Here is a 12,551-nt window from a genome sequence, read left to right as displayed (position 1 = left end):
CCTGTAGTAATGTAACCAGCTTTTTTCAAATATTGCTGTTCTGGGCTCTGATTGGCCTGGAGTTTGAAATTACCTAGCAGTTGCTGGCTGTTGCTTCAGTTTCAGCCCAGGAGAAGAGGGAGAAAGAGCTCTTTGCTGAAGCCCTGTTAAAAAACAGTTATATTTGATAACTGGTGAACAGCTATATGTCCTGATCTCCCCAGATACTTATTAGAAAGTAAATAAATGTTTAGTTAGTGTTATAATTGATCCATATTTTAGTTACCTGTTATTGTTTGCTGATTGCACATTTTCTGTTTATTGTTGAGTATAATTTTAAGACAATAAAACAATTGTTTATTGCCTGTGTCTGTCTGGACTGATAAAGAATCCTGGTGGTTGGGTCTGTGAGTGCTTTCTGGGAACTGTGGGACCACTGGGAGTGTAGTCCCAGTAACCTAGAAATCACTGGGGATCATTTGAGAGCACGAGACTCGCCCAGAGGTGGTTGAGACCCAGTTGCTGGGAGGAGGATGCTAGTGCAGAGCACAAGTGACAAGTGTAGATGGGCCTGAGATATGCTGGGGATAGACCCTCTAAGTGGCCACAAGGTAACCCCAGGTGGGTGTCTAGGCATTTTGTGACATAGACAAATTGTGATTTCCACATGCAACCACATGGGAACAGCGACAGTGGCATACCGAGGGCGGAGCGGTAGGGGTGGTCCGCCCTGGGTGCACGCCACTGGGGGTGCAGAAAGCAGCCACGCGACTGTAAGCTCTGCTGGTTCCCTGCTCCCTCTGCCCCGGAATAGGTTACTTCCTGTTCGGGGCAGAGGGAGCAGGGAACCAGCGGAACCGACAGCCGCGTGGCTGCTCCCAGCAAGCAAGATTGCATTCAGGGGAGGTGTTGATGCGCCAAGGGGGGGTGTCATGCTGCACTCGAGGGGGTGTCATGCTACACCCGAGGGGGTGCGCAGCGGCGAACCGCCCCGGGTGGCCGCCGACCAAGGATTGCCGCTGGACAGCGATATAATGAAGATGTGCCTAGCATGTTCATATTTCCACATATATAAGGGAAGGTTTTCATGGGCAATGCTGTGGTCTACACTTATAGAATGAGATTTTCAAAGCACATTGATGTGCAAGGTGGTACATGTAAACACTGGCATTGCAGCTGCTATAAATTACTTAGAAATACCAACCTTACTTGTCTTGTGAGACTGATTGTAGTCTTCCTGACTGGAGGAGATCCAGTTGTGAGTCTTTGGCTTGATTGCCTTTTGTGTCCATGTTGGTCTATCCTTGCCTACCTATTAGACCCCTAAGTGTTCTGTCCTAGGCGTTACCCTTTGTAGACCTGTGGGTTTCAATCCCCAAAATGATGACTGCCACCAGCTAAATATTATTCCCTGTATATTTTGTAAGTCTTTTTCTTTATAGATTATAGAGTAAAAAATCATCCTCATAGCCTTTCTCTTTATGCTTGAACATGATCTTTGGACTATATATCTTACCTCAAGGACTGAAGCGCATCCTTAACAGCTATGTCAAATTCAGCATCTGATGTGTTAGAGGAATATGCTCGACAGTAATTCGGCCTGACACCAAGGATTTCCACTTCACAACCTGCAGTAAGAAAATTATTTTAAAACGAAGGGAATGATGACTTTAATCCAAACCCAGAAACTTTGCATTGGCTTAACAGTATGATATTTTCCAGTGACCTTCAGTACATTTGAAGAGAAGGCCACATTGGCAAAAAGACTTCAGAGTGAGAGCCAGGACTGGTGCTAGATAAAGCAGTTGGTGTTCCCACAGTCCATCTTGTCTCCTCTAATCCACTTTTTCTCCGAAATATCTCTTCCCCCAATATATTCTCCCCCAGCTGTATCCCAATCAATTTCAACTCCCACCATCATCCTATTGCCAATTCCTCTAAGCTACATCTCCCCTTGGTTTATTAATACTTCTTGACCTTTCTTAGAGTCTTGCCACAGGCACTGCCTCTGGGACAGCTGTTCTACCTTCTTCCAGCATCATGTGGCTCTTGGTGAGCTTGATTTGTGTGGTATTCAAATTTCTTCACTGTTTGCACAGCCTTCAAGAATAGCATGGAAGTTTGTATGCTATGTAACTCAGATTCACTAAGAGCCCCACGGTCCTGTGGGAAAACAGAACAGTTGTCTAGAGACAGTGTCAGCAGCCATTTTTGGACAAGGTGGGGGTAAATATGTATTGTGAGAAGAGAGTTAGGGAGCCACACGTGATCAGTGAGGACCACCTTTGGCTCCCAGGCACTGTTCCCTCTAAGCTGAGCGGGGGTCCTCCAACTGCATTGCTACCAGTAGGGGGTGGTGCTTCAATATTGTGTTTTCAATCGCTAAGGACAGGCAGGTTCTCTGGAGTTCTGCAGAACTTGCCTGTCCCTCACTATTGAAAATGTGATAGTGAAACAGCACCCCTCACTGACAGCACTGTAGGTGGAGGACTTCTGCTCAGCTTAGAGGAACAGTGATCCCGGGCCTCGAAATGAAGAACACTAATATGTTATGTTCTTGGAAACTTAGACTATGAGAATCAATAGGAAACACATAGATCATCTAAATCTGTCTAATCTGGTTCCGTTTGCAAATGCTATAGACACCACTTGATTTTTGGCTTTTTCTTCATTTCTTTGCAACCAAGGGTTCTTTGAATTTATCCTAGGCCTTCTTGGATTGTTACTCTTTCCCTTCCTGAAGTAAGTGCACCTGTCATAAAAGTGTTCTTTTCAACCAAGCTTAACACGAGAACGGAGGATATTAATGCCCTTATTTCCTCATTTTTTAATTTTTTTTAACCTATGAGAGGAAAAACAAAACTTTAACATCACCATTGCTTAATTAATCCAATTTAAATATATACCCTCTGATATTCAGCTGGCGATGGTAAGCCTATTTTTAAACACTTACCATTGTCGGCTATATTAGCCCCAGATATTCAGTGTTGGACCATGTGCAGACAATTATCTGGTGCTAATTTTATGTGGCTTGGTTGCCAGAGTTTATGTGGGTCCCAGCTGATATTCAGTCAAGGCCCACATAAGAAGTTATGTGGGCCCCATCTGAATATCAGCTGGGATCTGTATAGCTATTTTGTACATACAAAGAACCCCCTAATCCCCCTCCTGGCCTTCAAATCTGTTCCCTCCCTCCTACCCCTCCCCTCCCCAGAATAACCCCCCCATCCCCCCTCGAGTTCTAGATAGCGCCCCCCCCCCCCGGGCCTACTTCTATCCCTGGTGGTCCTAGTGGGGTCATTGGGAGCAGAAGCAAAGCCCCCTTGCTCCTGTCCCTTGTGGCTGTCTGCGACATGGCTACCGTGATCTCTCACAGCAGCTCATGGTACAACACGAAGTATCGAGAGCTACATGAAAGGTCACGGCAGTCTTTTTACACAGGCAGCCGCATGGGGCAGGAGTGAGGGGGCTTCTTTCCTTTACCCAATGACCCCACTAGGACCACCAGGAATAGAGGTAGGTCTTGGGGGGCCTACCTAGACCTGGGGGGTTGGGGGTGGGGGAGCTCAGTCCGGGAGGGAGAGGAAGAGCTTTGCTTCCTGGAGCCGGGGGGTAGGCGGGAGGGGGCACTTTTTAAGGCTCCAAGGGAGATTGGGGGGATCTTTTTAGGTACAAAGTAGTTATGTAGGTCCCGGCCAATATTCAGTGCCGGTGCCCACATAGCTAGGTGGGTGAAGTTAGGACAGCTTTTGAGCAGTGCAACCCCCAGCACTGCCCCTGATCTGCCCACTTTTTTGTTGGGCAGTCTGTGGTGATATTCAGTGGCATTATCTGCTTAAGTGCCGCTGAATATCACCACTTAGGCAATAGGTTAGGAGAAGCGCCTGCCCACCTAAATCACTTTGAATATCAGCCAGACAGTTTTCTGAAATGGAACAATTCTGTGATATTCCAAATATCTGATGATTAGGATGATAACATTTTTATTAGATAAGTCCTAAGGTGATTTTAGACCATACAGTGGGACAAACTTCATTTTGGCCATGTTAAGATGGGATAAGAATATTTCTGAGTTATTGTCAGTAGACTTTCCTCAGCTTTTGATCTGGTTGAGCAATCTGTTTTGTTGGGCCGTTGTGTGGCCTTAGGGTATTCAGGGACAAGTATTGCAGTGGTTGAGTTATCTTTTGCAGGACCAGTCCTTTTTTTGTAAAGATAGGGGATATTAGTTCCCAAGTGCATTTTTGGCATTATTTGTTTCAAAACTTGATTACTGTAATATCATTTACTCTGGTCTCCCACAACATGTACTCAAGAGACTTCAATCCACCCAAAACACCACCATGAGGATTCTTTCACGTGCAAGTATGATCGAGTAAACTTCCCCCCTTCTCATTCAGCACCATTGGCTTCCCGTTTCATTTTGAATCCATTATAAGGTTCTAATGCTTACTCACAAGGTCATCTACACTATGACTCCTTCCTACTTTTCCTCTTTTATAACTCATTACACACCTTCTCGCTGTTTGTGTTCCCTGCATGATAATAGACTTTGTGTTCCTTCTTCTCCAATGTCTAAATTCACCACTACAAGAGATTGTGCCATTTTTTGTATTGCCTCAACTCTTTGGAATGCATTACCAAAATCACTTTGCATTGAAGCCTCTTTCCCCAAATTTAAATCTGCTTTGAAGACCTATCTTTTCTAAGAAGCCTATGGATTAGGGCAGGGTCGAGGAGATTTCTGCCAGGATGATGACTCCGACTTTCTCACTATATTAGTATTTTAGTTCTACCTTTTCCTTTATCCTATCCATTTGCTTGCATTCCCTTTCCTCTTATTTTTCTTTTTTGTTAGCATTGATTGTAAACCACTCTGCAGTGTTCCCCATGAAGAGAGGTACATAAAGTCCTAATAAACCATAAACCACAGGGTTCCCCCTTGTTGCTTCTGTTATTTAATATTTATTTGTCCCCTTTGGCTGGTATTATTCAGAAATACGGATGGTTGGTTTTTACTCATGCTGATATTCAAATGTTGGTGCCCCTGGCTGGGCATAGGAATTCAATAATCCATCGGTAAATGTAACATCAGGGCATGCTAGGGAGATAAAATTCCATGACGAAATCAAGGACTGCTTTATGCAGCCGATAAGAGAAGGAAATTCTAGAACTAGTCCTTAGTGGATTGCATGATCTGGTGTGGGAGGTAATGGTGCTGGGGCCGCTTGGAAGCAGTGATCATAATATGATCAGATTTGATATTAGCTTTGGAGTAAGTATACGGAGGAAATCCTATACGTTAGCATTTAACTTTAAAAAAAGGAAACTATCCTGCTTATTTTTGAAGGCGATGGCCGGCCATCTTCCAACACAAATCGGGAGATGGCAGGCCATCTTCTAAACCCGGCAGAAACGGTATAATCAAAAGCCAATTTTGGCCGGCTCCAACTGCTTTCTGTCACAGAGCCAGCCAAAGTGCAAGGGGGCGTGTCGGCAGGGTACGGAAGGCGGGACGAGGGCGTGGTTACGAGTTGGCCGGCTTCGGCTGATAATGGAAAAAAGACGGCCGGCTCTGACGACCATTTGGTCGGCTTCAATTGGTCCATTTATTTTTAGGACCAAGCCTGAAAAAAATGCCCCAATTGACCAGATAACCACCGGAGGGAATTGGGGATCACCTCCCCTTACTCCCCCAGTGGTCACCAACCCACTCCCACCCCCCCAAAAATGTTTTTAAACATTTTTTTGCCAGCCTCTATGCCAGCCTGAAGTGTCATACCCAGCTCCATGACAGCAGTATGCCGGTCCCTGGAGCAGTGTTTTGTGGGTGCAGTGCACGTCAGGCAGGTGAACCCAGGCCCATCCCCCCCATCTGTTACACTTGTGGTGGTAAATGTGAACCCTTCAACCCCCCCCCCAAAACCCACTGTACCCACATATAAGTGCCCCCCTTCACCCCTTAGGGCTATGGTAGTGGTGTAGAATTGTGGAGAGTGGGTTTTGGGGGGGATTTGGGGGGGCTCAGCACCCAAGGTAAGGGAGCTATGCACCTGGGAGCAATTTTTGAAGTCCACTGCAGTGCCCCCTAGGGTGTCCGGTTGGTGTCCTGGCATGTCAGGTGGACCAGTGCACTACAAATGTTGGCTCCTCCCATGACCAAATGCCTTGGATTTGGCCGGGTTTGAGATCGCCGGCATTAGTTTCCATTATCACTGGAAACCAATACCGGCCATCTCTAAAGCTGGCTCAAATGCTGAGATTTGGCCGGCTCCGACCGTATTCTCAAAAAGAAATATAGCCAGCTATCTTATTTCGATAATATGGTCGGGATGCCACCTTACGAGGCCGGCCATATAGATGGCCGGCACCATTCGATTATGCCCCCATATGATAAAATGAGAAGAACTGTGAAAAAAAAACTTAGAGGGGCGGCTGCGAAGGTCAAAAATTTACATCAGGCATGGATGCTGTTCAAAAATACCATCCTGGAAGCCCAGGCCAAATATATTCCGCGTATTAAAAAAGAAGGATGGAAGACCAAACGACAGCCGGCGTGGTTAAAAAGTGAGGTGAAGGAAGCTATTAGAGCCAAAAGAAAATCCTTCAGAAAATGGAAGAAGGAACCAACTGAAAATAATAAGAAACAGCATAAGGAATGTCAAGTCAAATGCAAAGCACTGATAAAGAAGGCAAAGAGGGTCTATGAAAAAAAGATTGCGTTGGTGGCAAAAACACATAGTAAAATTTTTTTTTGATATATTAAAAGCAAGAAGCCAGCAAAAGAATTGGTTGGACCACTAGATGACCGAGGGGTAAAAGGGGCAGTCAAGGAAGACAAAGCCATAGTGGAGAGATTAAATGAATTCTTTGCTTTGGTCTTGACCGAGGAAGATTTGGGAGAGATACCGGTGCCAGAAATGGTATTCAAAGCTGACAAGTCAGAGAAACTGAATGAAATCTCTGTAAACCTGGAGGTAATTAAATTTGTCATTCAAAGTTGTTAAATCGCAAGAGGATTATGAAAAATTACAAGAGGACCTTATGAGACCGGGAGACTGGGCGTCTAAATGGCAGATGACATTTAATGTGAGCAAGTGCAAAGTGATACATGTGGGGAAAAAGGAACCCTAATTATAGCTACGTCATGCAAGGTTCCACATTAGGAGTCACCATCCAAGAAAGGGATCTAGGTGTCGACGTTGATGATACGTTGAAATCTTCTGCTCAGTGTGCTGTGGCGGCTAAGAAAGCAAATAGAATGCTAGATATTATTAGGAAAGGAATGGAAAACAAAAATGAGGATGTTATAATACCTTTGTATCGCTCCATGGTGCGACCACACCTCGAATATTGTGTTCAATTCTGGTCACCGCATCTCAAAAAAGATATAGTGAAATTAGAAAAGGTGCAGAGAAGGGCGATGAAAATGATAAAGGGACTGGGACAACTCCCCATATGAGGAAAGGCTAATGTGGCTAGGGCTCTTCAATTTAGAGTAAAGATGGCTGAGGGGAGATATGATAGAGGTCTATAAACTAATGAGTGGAGTGGAACGGGTAGACGTAAAGCGTCTGTTTACTCTTCTAAAAATACTAGAACTAGGGGGCATGCAATGAAGCTACAAAGTACTAAATTTAAAACAAATCTGAGAAAATTTTTCTTCACTCAATGTGTAATTAAACTCTGGAATTCGTTGCCAGAGAATGTGGTAAAGGCGGTTAGCTTAACGTGGTTTTTAAAAGGTTTGGATGGCTTCCTAAAGGAAAAGTCCATAGACCATGATTAAAATGGACTTATTTATTTTGTTACATTTGTACCCCGCGCTTTCCCCACTCATGGCAGGCAATGGAGGGTTAAGTGATTTGCTCAGAGTCACAAAGAGTTGCCTGTGCCAGGAATTGAACTCATTTCCTCAGGACCAAAGTCCACCACCCTAACCACTAGGCCACTCCTCCACTTGGGGAAACTCCACTGCTTATTTCTGGGGATAAGCAGCATAAAATGTTTTGTACATTTTGGGGATCTTGCCAGGTATTTGTGACCTGGATTGACCACTGTTGGAAACTGGATGCTGGGCTTCATGGACCTTTGGTCTGTCCCAGTATGGCAATACTTATGTACATATGAATGCATACATTTTTAAAATGCAAGCGTGGTTGGTGGAAAGTGGTTTATTGATAAATGGGACAAAAAACACCCACTTGGGAATGGGAGATATAAATTCTTCTGATTTGGGAGTTCTTTTGAAACTTGGGGATGCTTCTGTTCTCTGAGTTTTGGAGGTGCGATGCTTGGGTGTCATGCTGGGGTGATATGGTATTGGTGAACAAATGTATTAGGTTATTAGAAGTGCTATAGCTAAATGAAGGTTGATGCTGTCCATCGAGCCACATCTAGATGATGTACCTATGCTTATTATAGTACAAGCCTTGTTTATGTGTATTTTGGATTAGTGTAATGCCTTTTTAATGGAGTTTTGGTACAATATTTGAACAAACTGCAATTATAGCAATATTTGGATGTTTGATTTTTAGATTGACAGGATGGGACAGTGTTCAGTTACATGGCATGTCTACATTGTATCCCAGTGAGAGAATGCTATCTGTTTAAATGATTGATGATCATGCACAAGTTGGTTGATACATCTGGGCCATTGTACCATAAGGAACATTTGGTGCTGTACTGTCCAAGGAGAACTTTATGATCAAAAACCAGATGTTGGGATATCCTGAGGCTTGTGCATTGGAGAAAACGGTCCTTCAGGGTTATTGGTCCAAAAGGCTGGAATTGTCTTTCTCAAGATTTGAGACATCAACTTTCACTGCTGGCTTTTAGGAGAAAACTGATGACCTTGCTATTTGTTCGGGCCTTGATATTGGTACATTGTATTTTATCTTTTCTGTTTTAATCCATTGTTCTTGCTGATATTTTTCTTTTTTTAATTTGTAAACCATTTTGAATTGATTCTTGTCCCATAATAATGGTATAAAATGTTTATAAATAAATAACTATAAGGTCAAGGTCAGGGTCGGTTTGATTTGATATACTGCCTATAAATAGAAATGATCTAAGAGGTTTACAAGAGAGATTAAAAAGTAAGACAGGGATGACAAAAATATAGACCAGAGAGATAAGTATAGACAAAAAACAAGAGGGAAAAAAAGGAAGGAAAGGATACAACTGAACACAGATGGAAGGTCTGGGAAGGAAAGAACAATAAGGAAGGGAATGAAACATCACTCATGCTTTCTCAGCAGAACCCTCCAGAGAAAAGAGAGTCAACAGTTAGTCTAGGTAGAGGGAAAGGCTGAGATTAACCTAATGAGGAATGGAAGGCAACGGGAACGTTGGAGGCCTTAAGGGATGATCTGAATTGCGTAATGGATAGCTCTAATCTAAGGTAAAGTGAGTAAACTATATATATAGCAGCACTTATATGTTTAAGTTGCAAAGTCCCTACCTTCACGTATAAGGGCCAGCATTTATACTTGGAGGTTGCCAAATGATGCTGCTCTTTTTTTGTATGTTTTTTTTTACAAAATCTGTGCTCCCATGCAAATGTTAATAAGACATGTATTTGCCAGCATCCTTATATATATTCTACAAAAGGTTCTGCATTTGACAGAGCCTTTTTGTTTTAATACTGGGAGAATCATTGGCATCCAAACCTGGACACCCTCAATTCCTACCTCCCAAGTGCCATGCAAAGGGATTTCACATATCACCCCCCTCTGGTAGAACTGTGCTTGGATGCTGCAATTCATTGGGTTTAAGTTCCACTATTATCCTTTCCATTAGCAGTGAGTGCTTCCATTAATTTGCTTATCAATGAGGTTAGACTAACTGATCTATATATACCAACCTTTGTCCTATTACCACCTTTGCACTTCCCCACTCCTGTGGAACCGATTAAGCAGAGCACTCAGTAGAGCTGCCAGAACTTCTGTAAGCTCTCTCATGTGTCCCATCTGGCTCCCAAAGTTGCCCTTGCTCACTTTCAATTGTTCCACTTCCATACAAATCTTCTTTCATAAATCAAGTGACATCTAGAGTTACCATATGGCTCCAGGTCATGGAGGACAGACTAAGCCAGTCCAGGTTTTACTTCCACTTGACCTAGACCCTACATCTATTTCACTACCATTATGTATTCCTTTGGGACACATTCTTCCACTTTTGTTGTTGTTTACAATGCTGAAAAAAGGTATTCAGTATTCCTGTTTTTCCCTTGTCACTCTCCACATGGTCCTCCTTTTCATCTCTCAGTTTAACAGTGCCACTTCTGTACTTCCTTCTTTCATTGGCGTATCTAAAAAGGTCATTCCAACCTGCATTACTGGCTTAACTAGTCTTTCCTCTGCTTTAGCCTTTCTTATCCTGACACCTTCCCAGATATTCTTTCCTGTTCTCCTCTTTCAGAAGTTTCATGTATGCTTTTTACAGCTTTACATTTTCAAGTACCTCATTTTAAAACCATGCCAACCTCTTTTTTTAATTTTCCTTTTATTTACCATACTTTCCTAACATGAAGGCTTGCTCCCTTTATTTATTTGGATTTTGTTCACACCTTTTTCAGTAGTAGCTCAAGGTGAGTTACATTCAGGTACACTGGATATTTCTCTGTCCCAGGAGGGCTCACAGTCTAAGTTTGTACCTGAGGCAATGGAGACTTAAGTGACTTGCCCAAGATCACAAGGAACAGCAGTGGGATTTGAACTGGCCACCTCTAGATTGCAAGACCAGGGCTCTAACCACTAGGCCACTCCTCCATGCTCCGTTTTGTTTATCCCACTCTTCCCACCCTGTCAATGCATTCCAAAGGTACTTCCCCCATCTAAACTAAGCTGTCTGGCAAACTTTAATATGTGGGAAAGTTATGGTTTTGTGAATGGACTATTTTTAAAGATATTTACACAGAGCTATCTTGATTCCTAGGGTTGTTAACTATCAGTGTTTAGGTTGTTTTCTCTTTTCAGGCACTGATCTCACACATCTCTTTATAGTGGTTTGTTTTGTTTGGGTATGATAGCTTGATTCCCCCCCACCCCTTTTTTTTTTTTTTTTTTAGTGTGGACTGTTTTTTTTCAGCAGTGAGGTTCTTTTTTGTGTATATTTAGCTTTTTCCTTAAATATGTGGAGCCTACTCTGTTTTTCCTTTCAAAGATATTCTTTGTACAATGCTTGAAATATTAAAAATAAAACAACAACAAAAAAAGATAGTTACACAGGTTAAAAGTATCTTGTCGACACAAATTGGCTGTCTGAAGATTTCCTTCCCTTAATGTGACCAAAATTTAGTCCTGGATGAGTGGAGGTTTCTGCCAGTAAAGCATTAACCCTGAGGTGGAGGAGTGCTCCAGATGGGAAATAGTGGATCCCAGCCTGGGAGCAGGAACAGTGAATTGCTGTTCGGAGCCAAAGGTGGTATCCCGGAGAGGTACACCTAGGAGGAGAGTGTGGACAGACTGGGAAGTCTGGTCCAAAGGAAGATCTGCTTGCTGCATAAGTGCTGCAGGCACAACCTTAGGTTGTTTCACCCAGAAAGGATGAGTATGGACAGGAGGAGCTGTAAATATGTACATACTATAGGATTATAATTTGCATTTAAGAAGATACACCATATCCCTAAGTGTGTCTCTGGATTTAAAGTTTGCATCACACTTGAAAGCCACGTGAAGAATACAACTAAGAAAATGTTCCACTCCATGTGGAAACTCAAAAGAGTAAAACCTTACTTCCCAAGGGCCATTTTCTGAAATCTGGTACAATCGATGGTACTAAGTCACCTGGACTACTGCAATGCACTTTACGCTGGATGTAAAGAACAGATTATCAAGAAACTTCAAACCGCCCAAAACACCGCAGCCAGACTCATATTTGGAAAAACAAAATATGAAAGTACAAAACCCCTAAGAGAGAAGTTACATTGGTTCCCTCTTAAAGAACGTGTCACGTTCAAGATTTGAACGATAGTTCATAAAATCATTTACAGAGACGCCCCGTCATACATGCACGACCTAGTGGACCTCCCACCCAGGAATGCCAAAAGATCTGCCCGTGCTTTTCTTCAGTTACACTTCCCCAGTTGCAAGGGATTAAAATACAAACTAATACATGCATCCAGCTTTTCTTACATGAGCTCGCAGTTGTGGAATACACTACCAAAATACTTAAAAACAATTAATGAAATAACCAACTTTTGCAAATCGTTAAAAACCTATCTCTTCACTAAAGCTTACCACGAGAATCCATAACTAACCACAACATATCACTACGACTCTTTGACTATGACTGTCTCCGTTCTATAACTGTTTGATTATATTGACATGTGAACCTTGTTATTCTTATTATCTTTGTAACACCAATTGTATTTTGTACCCTGAAATGGCAATTCCATTACAGGTATTTGTAAGCCACATTGAGCCTGCAAACAGGTGGGAAAATGTGGGATACAAGTGCAATAAATAAATATCAAGTTGGATTATAAATTGACTGTTTGCTTCAAGAAGGATTTTAACTACCTGTTGCAGAATCTTCAGTAAAGTTCTGTTTATTTGCATAAAACTCTG

The 12,551-nt window shown here is 42.7% G+C and overlaps 1 protein-coding gene across 1 annotated transcript in view; it reads right to left on the bottom strand.

Moving 5' to 3' along the window:
* Positions 1–12,551, bottom strand: part of ENPP6 (ectonucleotide pyrophosphatase/phosphodiesterase 6) — a 112,529-nt gene that overhangs the window by 56,622 nt on the left and 43,356 nt on the right. Inside the window, exon 3 of the mRNA XM_030191509.1 lies at positions 1,496–1,607. Within this exon, the coding sequence (XP_030047369.1) occupies positions 1,496–1,607 (112 nt within the window). The remainder of the gene's footprint in view (positions 1–1,495; positions 1,608–12,551) is intronic.

This window comes from Microcaecilia unicolor, chromosome 2 (genome assembly GCF_901765095.1).
Source record: "Microcaecilia unicolor chromosome 2, aMicUni1.1, whole genome shotgun sequence".
Classification (NCBI taxonomy): domain Eukaryota; kingdom Metazoa; phylum Chordata; class Amphibia; order Gymnophiona; family Siphonopidae; genus Microcaecilia; species Microcaecilia unicolor.
Note: the sequence above shows the minus strand (reverse complement) of the source record. Positions and strands in the feature narration are given on the sequence as shown.